Source organism: Bidens hawaiensis, unplaced genomic scaffold (assembly GCF_021521415.1).
Source record: "Bidens hawaiensis isolate Kalapana, Puna unplaced genomic scaffold, B.hawaiensis_p1.1 tig00009076_1, whole genome shotgun sequence".
Lineage (NCBI taxonomy): Eukaryota > Viridiplantae > Streptophyta > Magnoliopsida > Asterales > Asteraceae > Bidens > Bidens hawaiensis.
Genome location: NW_027491666.1, coordinates 1,005,189 through 1,019,090, shown reverse-complemented (window position 1 = coordinate 1,019,090; position 13,902 = coordinate 1,005,189). Strand labels below are relative to the sequence as shown.

Sequence of the window (13,902 nt, the reverse complement as noted above, 5' to 3'; positions counted from 1 at the left end):
TTTAGTTTAACACATTCACACACTGAATAATCAATATACTCTACAATCAAATAACAACTCTTTTGACGATTCATGACCGAATAATTTATATTATATGATTTGGGTTATCATCAATTATGTATTCACTAATCACTTTCCAATGTCATGAAGTTGACCAAATACTAATAATTTGATTGACCATAATCCTTTTTTAACACTAACCCATTAATTAGTGACTCAAGATGGACCCCTCGTCAATCAGTTGTGCTAAAGCCGTTTAAAAAAATTGTGAATTGTGACCCAAAAAAAGTTGTATAGCTAGTCCAGTAAAAATTATTATTTAGTTTATTTATTACTTAAAAGGTAAAAATATTAAGCCCAAAGAGGGCTAACCTCGTATATGATATTAACATTAACGAACACAAACTGTCACATTTTTCACCAACTGTCCAAAACAAAACATAACAAAAACCCCCCACAAAACAAAACCCATACAAAAACATCTTTACAACATTGATTTTAATTAATTCAAAAGAAATCAAACTCCAAATAGTTCTGAGACCCCTTCTTCTCGGGCGCGATCACGAGCGCCCCCGTCTTCTTCTCCAAACCCAAGCTCACCGGTGAGTCAACCCGCTCAAACACCACCACCTTCGGGACCTCCGGTGGGCTCGCACACCGGATCAATGCCCAGTTCACCCCTTCAAAAAACGGATGTTGTTTAATCTCAGTGGCTCCTCTTTTATAAGCCAGTCGGTTTCGTGGCTCTTTTACTAATAACCCCCTGATCAAATCCCGCGCTGGGAAGCTCACCACTGGAGACTCGGGGAACCGCAACGGCTGACCGACGACGTTGGTCAATGTGGCCCGGTTATTGGGCCCTTTAAACGGGGTCTTGCCGAAAAGTAACTCGTATAAAAATATTCCAAGTGTCCACCAATCAACGGCACTTCCATGCCCCTCGTTTTTAATAATCTCCGGGGCTAGATACTCGTGGGTCCCAACAAACGACATTGACCGGACCCCGGTGGGCTCCGCCATGAGCTCGGGCAACGGGGTTACTTGGTTGTTGATTTCTGACTTGGGTTTTTTGTCTTTCTTGTCTTTTTTGGATCTGAAGAATCTTGGTGAGAAACATGATGCGGGGACCACGCAAGACGGTTCGATGCATGATGTTGGCTCGATGCAGGCGGGTTGGATGCAGTAGTTGGAGGTCTTTCGAAGGGGTTCGTTGCTGTCAGAAGATGAGTTGACCATTGTTGGGTTGACTGAGCAGCGAAGGGAGAGATCGAAGTCGGACAGCATTATGTGACCGTCTTCTCTAACGAGCACGTTTTCGGGCTTTAGGTCACGGTACACGATCCCGAGCATGTGTAGGTATTCCATGGCGAGAAGGATCTCTGCGACATAAAACCTGGAAAACAAATATGCAAAAAGACATGATTATTTATGATTGAGTAGATAGAGTTATACTGAGGTTAAAAGTTGCTCGTGTAAACGAGTCGTGACATTTGTGAATACTCGAGTTCAGCTTGTTAAGAGCTTAAATCAAGTAGATCAGCCTAAATTGAAGCTCGTTTAATAAGTGAGCCCGGCCATATGAGTTTTACTAAGCTCACGTGTTAGACGAGTCTATTATTTATATAAGTATAGTAACTTTTAATTATAGAATTAACGTATATTACAAGAATAATTATGCTAAAACTATAGCTAAATAATATATAGGGTGAGGTTCAATGAACCACCCTATATATAATTAAATAATATATAATTTTTATCTAACAGAATAAATTTAATAACTTTTAATTATAGAATCAATGTATATTACAAGATATAATTATGCTAAAATTATAGTTAAATAATATACAGGGTGGGGTTCAATGAACCACCCTTAAATAATATATAACTTTATTTAACAGAATAAATATATATGACAAAATACATATATATTATAGTTTTTTTTTAATAAATATTCGTATGTCTGTAATTATGATAAAACTATAACTAAATAATATATATTATGTTAAGTATATAAGATTCTATTTGTATATGCATAAAAATATAAGCATATAAATAAGTTAATTCATCAAATAATAAACAAGCTGAACTTGAGTTTTGGATATAGATCTAGAAACAAACCAAGACTGAGCTAAGCTCGATCTCAAGTTCGGCACAACTTCTATACACGCCTGATTTTAATGACAAGACCTCCTAAATAATTTTATTTAGAAAACTTTTAAAACATTGTGTTTTCAGATCAACCCAGCCCGAGCGGTCAAGTTTATATCTATCTATTGCATGTTTTGCTAGACAATGTGAGTTGTGTGATCCCACCTTATATCAAGATTAGTAAAGATTCAAACTTTATGGGAAAAAAAAGGCTATCAAGATTAATATAAGATTCAAACTTTATGAAAAAAAAAACAAGTTGGGATCAGAATAATACTTGACAGCTTGTTCGCAAAACCGCTTCGCGGGTTGCCTCTGTCTCAACATATGCAAATCGCCACCCGGGCAAAACTCCATCACCAAACACGAGAACTTATCCGTCTCAAAATGAGTATACAAAGTCGGAAGAAACGGGTGATCCAAACATTGAAGTATCTCCCGTTCCGTTTCCACTCGTGACAACTTGTTCCGACCCTCGAGTGACACTTTATCCATCACTTTCATTGCAAAATAAGATTTCATGCCACTGAGTTCACACAAATACACACTGCCAATATCACCACACCCCAATCTTTTCAAAAGTCTGAAATGGTTCAGACCCAAAACCCCGTCTCTTGATCTAACGGTCTGGATTGCTTCCCACCGCGAGTCGTTTGATTTGTGGGGTTTGCTGATGTGGCTACTGAAAGTGCTGTAGTTGCTTTCATCACTTAGATCGGTGCTTGTGCTTCCTCTGCATATACTTGTTTTCCCACTTTCGGTATTGTCTGTTTTTTCAGTGGATTTTGAAATGCTGAAGTTTTGAGCGGTCGGTATCGACGGTTTTGTTTCCTTGACTGAGCCCATTGACTATTTAACTTGCGTTGACCGACCAAGCAGCAAGCTTTGACCTGGTTTTGATGATAATAGATAAGTCAACACTTGAATTTAGATGTTTCTTGTGGATCTGCATTTGTGGAGGAGTTTTAAATTGTTAAATTTTCAATACTTGAATACAAGCGGGTCGGGTCGGGTTTTTGGCGGGAACACATGTTTCACATTAGATCTTGTATCGGGGTTGTTTGGATGTGTGTTTAAAAGTGATTGCTTGCAAATTAATTATCAAATCTTGTAAAAGGTAGTTTGTGGATTTGGTTTAATAGCTTGAAGAAGAATTAATCACATGATTTAATTGTTTGATAAATCTGACTATTCGAGTATTCATAAAATGACCAAAAAGGCCATTCTTGTAAAGTAATGTTTGGCAAAAACCTGTAGACAGATAATCAGTTTTGTGACAACTATATCAACCAACACTAGAATATGTTAATCCAAACATTAAAAATTGATTATAACTAACTAACCTCTTGGCGATCTGCTACCGTCGGATTTCAACCCGCGATAAGTCACATACCCAAAGCCCGGATTCGTGATCCTGCTTTAATCCACATATTGTTATTTTAAACAACTTTTACAAATAAAGTCAGCAAATTTCAAACTGGTGACAGATCTACTGTCAATGAACATCATCTAGTTTCAAAATTTAAACAAATCAAGAAACCATCAAAATTACAGTTCCAAGAGCACCCACCAACAGAAACTTTCAAGAAATCAAGAACCCATTAACAAAAATTCATAAAGTTGTGATCTTGATCTTCTTGAATAAAAAATGAATTAATTTCCAGAGCTAAATAATAGTTTCAAACACACCCACCAACACAAATTTACAAGAAATCAAGAACCCATTAACAAAAATTCATAAAGTTTTGAACTTGATCTTCTTGAATAAAAAATGAATTAATTTCCAGAGCTAAATGACAGTTTTGAAGAACACCCACAAACAGAAACTTTCAAGAAATCAAGAACCCATTAACAAAAACTCATAAAGTTGTGAACTTGATCTTCACCAATAAACAATGAACATATTTGCAGAGCTAAATTACAGTTTCAAGAACACCCAACAACAAAAATCATCAAGAAATCAAGAACCCATTAACAAAAACTCATAAAGTTTTGATCTTGATCTTCTCCAAGACACAACAAATAGACCAATTAACAAGAACACATAAAGCTGTGATCTTGATCTTGTCCAAGAACCAATGAATATATTTGCAGAGGAGTAATGTGAGCCCACAACAATGAATAGTTGAAAAGATAATCAAGAATCAAAGGATGGATAAGCAGAAAAAGCATATAATATACCTGAAAGATGAGAAACAACTAACTTTAGGGTTCTTGGTGAAGCATTATGAAAGAGAGATAGTATAGTATAGTATAGTATACTAGTAATGGTCCAAACAATAATAATAATAGTGTGGTGGTGTGATATAAAGAGTAAAAAGAGAGTGCACTCTGTCCCATAACTTTGTCCAAATAATAATAATAATAGTGTGGTGGTGTGATATAAAGCTGTGATAGTATAGTATATTCACAATAACTTTGTTGCTTGTTTTCTAATTGCTTATGTTTTTCAAAAGATAAAGTTTCATCTAGGGTGCCAAAGGATCTTAGAGGATCAACATGTTAAAAGGGTTTATATCTTGTTTTCAAAATAATCAAATAATCAAAAAGAAAATTTGTGAGTTCAGATCGTGTTATATTATAACCCAAGAATCAAAGGTTGTAGGTTTAAATTATGTGTTAAAAGTTAATACAGGTTGTGTACTATGGTTGGCAGGTCCAACCTAAATACTGCACGGACATAAAAATTGTGTTGGAAATATGAATCCAAACATGACATGAATAAGACCCGTTTTAACCAGATGATTTTCTACTCTTTTTATCGTGTATTGATATCTTAAAGGGTTTAAATCTTGTTACAAAGTACAAAGTAATCCAATAATCAAAAGGTTAGGGATTCAGATCTTATTTACAGAGTAACCCAAGAATCAAGAGATTATTGCTTCGAATTATGGGGTGTTAAAAGGGTTGGCAGGTTCAACCTGAACACGACACGGACCTGTAAATTGTATCAGACATATGAACCCAAATGACCCAAACATGACACGACTACGAGTATCCTCGGGTTGACATGAATATGACCCTTTTAACCAAATGATTTTGTATTTTATATTTTTCTCGTATATTAATACATTTAAGTTACAATTTTACAACAAAAAGTACACGAGTATCCGACAATTACATTTTAGTTATAAATAAAATATTATGTCATCTTCGTCTTTAAGTTCTGTTAACTTGACATACCCCACCAATTTAATTTATTCGATTATTAAGTAAAACCTACGAGTTTCACGTAAGTAAAGCGGATAATATTAATTGGTAAGACATGTCTTTAATTCAAACTAACTCAAATTTAATTATAATAAGATCCTACATTTGAATAAAGAATAAGTAATAACCAATTGTTGAAGCAAAGTTTGTTTTATAAAGTTAGATCACTTTGTTTCATGAAATAGATCTCTAATTTGTCCACTTCACAAAATTAGATCTTTCTTTTGTCACGTTTATGTACTTGACAATATTAAGGGTTTGGTGAATATGAATATGTTGGTCAAAACGTGAAGTAATTTGATGATTACACAGCTTTATGGTTGGTTTAATGGGAAGTAAATGATTGGCAATAGTTAAAAGCAACTCAATACTTTTTTTAACTTTATCATCATCACATCCTATACTGAAATAAACTTCCAAACAACCACAATTGAAACAGTAACATTAACTTCTTTCCTACAAAACCGGCACCGAAAAGTAGTCACAAAATATGCTTAAAATCTACATTCCAAGAACCCTTTCAGAAGAATGTAGCACGAACCGAATAACTTATATGAGACAAATATAAAGAAGCAATCGACCTATGAAAGCACGGTTATAACCCTTTCACACTTGTCTTCTAAAATCTTGACAGCTTCAGTAAATAACACCTCAGGTGGCAATGCTCCAGTTGATTCAATAGTAACTAATGCACAATAAAATCAAGATTTGTATTTAATAAAAACGATAGTGGGGCAACCCAAACCCGTTTAAAATTTTGTTAATTTTACCGAGCCAGTTACCAAACCAGCCTGACTAGTGATTATTAGGCCTGTAAACGAACCATTCATTGGAAAGTTCGTTTATGTTCTACATTTATAATATAGAAACAAACATTAACAAAAATTTTGGTTCATTTAGTTCGTTTATGTCTTGTTCATGTGTGTTCATTTATATTCGTTTTTATAAGTTTGTTCATTCCATTGTTCATTTAAACTGTTAGGCCTATAACAATTTAGTCTAGTTTCATTAAAGTAATATATCGCTGATTACAACTTAGTCTAGCTCTATTGACTTTTTTGGGCCCAACAGATTAAAATTCATGTTTACTTTAAACTAGTGTTCACTCAGTTATGTTCGTTAACATCCGTGTGTATGTTCCTTTACGTTCTTGAACTGTTCGTTTATACTACGAACAAACAAAAATGAAGATGAACATGTTCATTTTCTTAACAAGCGAAGAAGAAAACCTCGTTCGTTTAACTGTTCATGTTCAATCGTTTGTTCAGTTAAAAGTAAAATAAACGAACATGAGCATACCATGTTCATGTCCGTTCGGTTCGTTTACATGCATAGTGATTATCAATTATGCAACTAATTAACTGTACTTACATATAAAATGATCTTTGGCACGTCTTAGGGCCACTTTTTCCTCCCATCCCTCTTGAATGCATTCCCGACACAGTGTGCAGTCTCATGGTCTAGCCACAGTTGCCCTCTTCACACCTATTCAATATGTGACATCATATGGTTTAATCCACCTTCATGTATTTTAAAACAAAACATCAAAATATAAATATACAACAAACAAAATACCTTTACCCATATCTTCAATGTCAAACACATTAACTGGGCATATTTTTACAAGTTTTTCAGCATCCTCATTTTCGATTTCTTGCAACAATACAACCTTAAATAAAAACAAATAAAACAAGAAATATCTCATGATATTCTGTCACATGTCAATATACAATGTATCTGTAAAATATTATGTTGTTACCTCAGGAAGCATTCGGTACCAAGCAGTGACAACAGGAGACCACTTGGCATGTGTTCTACCAATACCTTTAGTAGCATGTGCTTCTAGCTCAATTTCCTATATACGTATAAAAACATCATTACTACTATGTTAAATAGTAATAATAATAATAATAATAATAACAACAACATTAATAATAATAACAGCAATAATAATAATAATAGGGTATTTGTATAAATGTTATTGAAACTAAAGAATTACCTGTCCAGGCCCAAGCTTTGAGAGAATAATTTTCTCAGTGACCGTTATAGGATCCTTTGATAATTCTGGTAAAGATGTTTGGCTGGAAGTGAATGACGTGTAAGTTTTCGGTTTTGATGTTGAGTCTGAAGCATTGTTTTCAGTGGACAGAATATATTCACTGCCAGATGGCAACCACTTAAGATCATCTGAGTACACTGTGCCACATCATCATGGTCATCCAAACAACAAAAGAAGCTAAAATTAGGTTATGTTCAAAAGCCAAGATTTTGAGCATCATATGTAAGGATGTTTTTGTTACCTGTGAGGCGTTCACCAGATTTCTTATTACAATTAACATGGAGTTTAAAAACAATGGTGTTTTTCTCATTAGGGACATCGTTTTCTGGATAAATAAGTGGAAGTTAATTAATAATGTAAATATGGAACATTACATGAAATTGTAAAAATATCTAAAAGATAATAACCTGTATAATCGAACAGCCTTGGATCAACTTTTATTGGAACGAGACCCAATCGGTGTGCAAGAACTTCATCTTGTACAACTGATGTATTGTTGGCAAAAAAACACCTTATCAATAGCCATAGTAGGCAGCTGCATACAAAACATTCAAAACAAATAGTGGTTCAATTGACCTCCATTGCAAGAATTAGGGGTGTGCATGAAACTGAAAAAACAACCAATCCGAAGTCAAAAAAAAAAAAAAAAGACTTGAACCGAAACAAAATCCAATGCCTTGGTTTTATGTTTTTGTGAAAACAGAACTTAAAGTACGGTTTAGGTTTAGCATATAAAAAAAAACAGAAAAAACAAACCAAACCGAATATGTAGATTTTCTTTTTTTATTTTTCATTTTAAGTCATTTACAAAAACCTAATATATATGTAACTCAATATTTTATCCCAAATATATAATAATAATCAATTAGTTATTAATCAACGAAATGATTTTAGAGCATTAGGCCATAAATCACTATATTGGCCAAATTTTTTAGGCCCGAAACTTTCAAGCTCAAAAGAATAAACCGAAAAATCGGAAGCCCAACAGAAACTTCGGTTACTGGTTCGGTTTTAGCCCAAAAACTGACCCAGGGAGAACCGTGCAGAGGCCTATCAAGAATTAATATACAAAATAGCAATGAAGAAACTACCTCAGATATGAGGATTCTCCTGAAAGCATTCGCAATCGAAGCATCGATTCCGATCAAATCAAACTCCATATCTTCATTATCGAGCCTAATCACTTTGACTTGAAAGTTTTTCCTAAATTCATCAAGCCTTAAGCTGTTATCCACTCCCAACGCTGCATACGCACCGGAGTAGGTTATATCCTCTGTCTTCAAAATCATAATAAAACCAAACTAAAAAGCCCAAATTCAGTCATTAATTAAACCAACTAGCAATCAAAATCAGGCTCGTAAACGAACCGAATGAACATAAACAGAGCATGTCCCTGTTCTTTCATTTAAATTTAACCAAACAAACACGAACAATTAAAACGATACCAAGCCAAAAAAATAAAAAATTAAATGAATATATTACCGAAAACAAACAAATGTAATGAACGAACATAAATGAACAAACTTTTTGCTGATATTCGGTTGTTTAGTAAATGAACAAACTTTCAAAATCAAAAAACAAAAACAAAAAAAAACTAAATTCTGTCATCAATTCAGTGAAATATCAACTTTAACCAAACGAGCAAACAATTAAAAAACCAGAGTTTTCTTGTCCGTGTTCACTCGTTAAGAAAATGAACAAGTCCGTGTTCGTTTATGTTTGTTTGTAAAATGTCAACACTATAAAGGAATGGTTCACAAACATAACTAAGCTAAAACTAGTTAAAAGCAACAATGTTATGAGCCTATAATGTTGTTAAATCAATACTAATGGGCCAAAGAAATATTAATGAATATATTAACTAACAAAAACACAGGAAGAAACTTAAAAACAAAAATGTAAAGTGGCTTAAATAAATGGGCGTAAACAAATTAAAATATACAAAAATTTTTAACGACTTGAAACCCTTTGTATTTTAACCTATAAGCGAAAATAAACAAATGTAAATTAAAGAACAAACTTTTTGCTCGTATTCGGCGTATAGTTAATAAACGAAATCATACGTAGGCTAAACTAACAGAGTGAATGAAATAAACAAAGAATAATAATAATAATAATAATAATAATAATAATAATAATAATAATAAAGTGAAAGTGGAGTAAATGTAAATACATGAGTGGGAGCATCGTTGTTGCAGGATACTCGAGTTTTCTGAAGCTGAAGAAGAAGCGGAAGCTGATTATTATTATTCTGTGGCAGCACAGGCAGATCCAAAAGTGGAATCTTAGGCATCGTTGCAGTTGAATTGGTTGCGGAGAATATAATACAACGACTGTGAAGAATAATAATAATAATAATAATAATAGGGGTTTTGAAGGGGTTAGGGTTTATATCAATATATATATACATGTACGTACACTTAACTTTTTAAAATTTTTAATTTAATTCCTTTAGGTTTTCTAAATTCTAGCTTTCGACCCTATATTATGCTTATTTTTACTATTATTTCTCAAACACATCCACAAGTTTAATACATCGTTTGATTGCAAACATTTTGGTTGAGCATATTATTCTTTAAGAATTTGGGTCCAAGGTTAGTTGAGAAGTTGATTTTAAACATTAAAAATACATATTTTTTTTTAAAAAAAATATGTGTATAATTAAAAAATATCTAGCCTATCGGGGTGTCGGACTAGGGGTCGATCAACCACCCGGCCCTACCTCATAGCCGGCCTTGATTGTAATCGTTATGAATGGAATGATCAATTAGCTTTACCATCTTACACAAATGGTTTTTATGGTTTTCTAGTAAAATTGGATTCATGAATTGTATGAACTCATTTTATAAAGTGAAAAAAATCGATAGAAACTTCTTATTTTAAGAAGCAATATGGGTTCAAATACATAAGTGTGTGCTTTTGACTTAAATACTACTTAAAGATTGTAGATGTGAGTCTTGGAATTCAAGTGGCGGTTCAGTGGTGGCGGCTGCGGTTGGTGATGGTAATTAAGCTATTTGGAGCCGAAACAAGTGGAGTAACGAGATAAAATTGAACCTTACATGTGTGTGCTAGTTGGGTGAGTTCGTCAACCCCACCTTTTAAATGTTATGCACGTTTTTGGGGCCGAACAAGTACAAGTATAAATATGATTCATTGATGATGATAAACTTGGTTGATTTATGTGATTCATTGTGGAACAAGATGGTCATTGGTTGGGGGTAATAGGGGTATACATCATACTTTGATTGCTAAAGCCATTAGTATTTAGAAGTGTGTAGTGTGATAAAATACGTTGGTACAAATATAGATTGCCACTAACAGCATCTTACCCTCATGCTTGTTATACACAATGTATGCATTTGTATTTTAAACGACTCTATCGTTTAATTGACTCGTAAAAAAAACAACAAAAACACTTATCGTTTAAACAACTTTATCGTCTAAGTTGACTATGATATCATCCTGCTTTAACCCTATAGATTAGCCGCTTATTTGATTATCTAAACATCGCACAACATATCAGACAGTAATTTGATTTAGTCAGTCGTCAGTCAACGTTAGTAAAATTCTAAACTTTCAATGTTTGTTTACTAACAGAAATGAGTTTTCATCATCATCATCATCATCATCATCATCATCGTACTCAGTATATCCCACCAATAGCAATGCTATGGTAGGGTCTGAGGAGGGTAAGATGTAGACAACCTTACCTCTACCCCATAGGGATAGAGAGGCTGCTTCCGATGAGACTCCCGGCTCGATAGTAGTTTTGCATCAAGCCTTGGACATAAGGCACATAGCACTCAATCATCGGGACACCGGCTGATTGATGCATGTGCCCTTGTCTTTCGGCTATCAACGCCACCACATGATGCCTGATTAACCTTCCCCCACTTTTAACGTTATTTTCACGAGATTAGTAAAATAACGTCAAAATTAGTGCAATTTTACTTTTGCCCACCCGAGAGTTCACACATATATACATTATATGCGTGCACCGCCAGCAGGGCATAAATGAGTTTTACAATTTTACTTTAATCTAAATGAGTTTTACAAATAGATTAAAAAAATTAGATCAAAATAAAAAAAGGCAATGCAGTATTGTTCCAACTACAATCAGAAAAAAAAAACTAATCCTCATCTGATTCAAAAACACAGAGGTTACAAGATATGGAAAATAGATAGATGCATTTAAGTGTCTTTGATCTATTGATCTATCTTTGCTTACAGTCAAAACCGGTACGTCACTTGAATAGCCCAGAATTCAACCAATCCCTACACGCACAAAAATAAATATAAAACCGATAATTATTTCCCAGTTTAACATTTTTATAATCTCAACAAATATTTGAAAAAAGCCAATGGTCCTTACTTGCTTATGTCATCAAGATGGTCATCAAAGTCGACAATATCGTTCCATTTCTCGGGTGAAATAAAATCCAACAAGACAATGTTGGCAGATGGCTCCTTCGTGGTCAACTGCCGGTTTGACTCAACTTGCTTCCAACTTTTAGACGAGTCTCGTGTATAAAGCTGACATAAACAGAAACCAAAAATTACTGAAAATTTGAACTGACATGCAGTCATGCATGCGCAAGGTGTTTTGTATTAAAAATTGAAAAATCATCATCATCATCATCATCATCATCATCATCATCATCATCATCGTACTCAGTATATCCCACCAATAGCAATGCTATGGTAGGGTCTGAGGAGGGTAAGATGTAGACAGCCTTACCTCTATCCCATAGGAATATAGAGACTGCTTCCGGTGAGACCCCCGGCTCGTAAAAAATTGAAAAATAAGATATCAAAATAAACACACATAAGTAGCATCGATTTCTTATCACAAATTAAAAGTATATACACAGTCATCAAGGAAACTGATATTCAATCATAGCAATTGAGAATTCTGGTTTATCATACCTGCACTACAGGACCTGTATCCTTCTTGTTTTGTAAAGCTCCAAGTTTTCTGTTATCCAGCTGTCGCCATAAACAATACATTTGTGAACGAACTGATGATGAGTTAAATGATCAAATTCTGATATTAAGAATTGATTACAAAATCAAGTTGCGATTACCAACAGACAATTTATTCGGAAATAGTTGGGGCTGCTACTAGAGATCGGCTCCTAAAAACTCGAAACAAACAGAGCTTAAACGAGCTCAAGCCCTAACTCGAGCCTAAAACAAGCTTGTTTGATAAACGAGCCCGAGTTTCACTTATTGAGCTCAAGTAGGCTCGCGAGCGTAAACGAGCACATTAAAAATACAATATTTTATTTAATGTATTTTATATATATTTACATAATAATGCTTATTGGATATGAGATTATAATACAAATAAATTAATAAAACACATTATGTTATATACTATATTTATAAATATATATATATATACTATTTAATAAATAATAAACGACCGGAGCCGAACCCAACTCGAGCTTAAATAAGCTCGGGCTCGGCTCGTTTACACCCCTACATATGTCCAATACTCCAATTCAGATGAATTGGAACAGGAACATCCTAGGCAATCTGATTTTTAAAAAGTGTGAGGCGCTTCGAGCTTGGTTTTAAAAAGCGAGAATCACACCTATGCGACATGGTCTTAAACCAAGGCGCAAAGTGCAAAAGCACACCGCTTTTCGTATGCTGTTGGTAATCAAAAAGCACACCACATCGTACTCCATTTATATAACCTGAATTAGTGCCTTCCCAAACAACACAACGTTTGAAAATTAAACACCGATCAACCTTTGACTATCTACATATAAACCCTTCCTAATTACAATATACAAGTTTGACCCCATATGTACTTGATACTAATGACATAAAGACCCTTATACTAATTTAAATAATAATAATAATAATAATAATAATAATAATAATAATAATAAGTTTAGATAAAATTTCAACATCCGTGAGGCGCAATTTATTATATTTATTTACATATGGGTTTCTAGCATCATTTATCCCAAACTAATATACAAATAAGCTCTATATATGGTTTACTATCGAAATAAAGAGCCTAAATGATAGATACTAAGAAAATTGCAGGCGAATTATTATTGAACTGAAAAGATAAGGCCCGATTCGAGAGGGGCAGTCTCCAATTACAGAACTGAGTCTGGAAATCAAAATAACAAGATAACAAAATAAAATAACAATGCCCGCTACTTATAAAATCTGCAAAACAAATTTAACTAACTGCTCCTGAAAAGAAGCTTGACAGCTGCTTATCCTCTCCTTTTGTTTTCCCTCCAGAAAATGGGTCAAACAAGTAGTTCAAAAGTGAATTAAGTTGAGCCTTTTCAGGTGATGTTTTGACCCGGTTCTTTCGTCTTGAATAACCTCAAGGATACGTATCATTACTTCCCTCCTGGTAAAACGCCTTGTCCTCAAGGCGAAAATCTGGAAACTGAGCAGCAAGAAGATCGTAGTTTTCCCATGTAGCTTCTTCGGCAGGGCGGTGGTTCCAC

General features: G+C 34.1%; 2 protein-coding genes and 1 pseudogene across 5 annotated transcripts; all 3 read right to left on the bottom strand.

Moving 5' to 3' along the window:
• Positions 1-353: 353 nt before the first annotated feature.
• Positions 354-4,406, bottom strand: LOC143531091 (serine/threonine-protein kinase D6PKL2-like). Of its 3 annotated transcripts, none has more exons than XM_077026476.1 (4): positions 4,330-4,406; positions 3,492-3,562; positions 2,426-3,094; positions 354-1,393 (listed from the first exon to the last, which is right to left on the bottom strand). In XM_077026476.1, the coding sequence occupies exons 3-4, from the start codon at positions 2,992-2,994 to the stop codon at positions 508-510; spliced, it is 1,455 nt and encodes a 484-aa protein (XP_076882591.1). In that variant the 5' UTR covers positions 2,995-3,094; positions 3,492-3,562; positions 4,330-4,406; the 3' UTR covers positions 354-507. The 3 variants fall into 3 exon arrangements, with proteins under 3 accessions (XP_076882591.1, XP_076882593.1, XP_076882594.1); XM_077026478.1 differs by having other exon boundaries at positions 2,426-3,038; XM_077026479.1 differs by lacking the exon at positions 4,330-4,406 and having other exon boundaries at positions 3,492-3,867.
• Positions 4,407-5,604: 1,198 nt separating this feature from the next.
• LOC143531092 (uncharacterized) lies at positions 5,605-9,745 on the bottom strand (annotated as a pseudogene). The gene is made up of 9 exons (XR_013134963.1): positions 9,591-9,745; positions 8,509-8,694; positions 7,825-7,952; positions 7,659-7,742; positions 7,358-7,554; positions 7,118-7,213; positions 6,934-7,027; positions 6,730-6,843; positions 5,605-6,043 (listed from the first exon to the last, which is right to left on the bottom strand). The product of XR_013134963.1 is annotated as an uncharacterized LOC143531092 (transcript).
• A 1,774-nt stretch (positions 9,746-11,519) lies between these two features.
• Positions 11,520-12,679, bottom strand: LOC143531075 (ER membrane protein complex subunit 8/9 homolog). Its single transcript, XM_077026459.1, has 3 exons — positions 12,347-12,679; positions 11,793-11,953; positions 11,520-11,695 (listed from the first exon to the last, which is right to left on the bottom strand). The coding sequence occupies exons 1-3, from the start codon at positions 12,425-12,427 to the stop codon at positions 11,665-11,667; spliced, it is 273 nt and encodes a 90-aa protein (XP_076882574.1). The 5' UTR covers positions 12,428-12,679; the 3' UTR covers positions 11,520-11,664.
• Between the last annotated feature and the right edge of the window lie 1,223 nt (positions 12,680-13,902).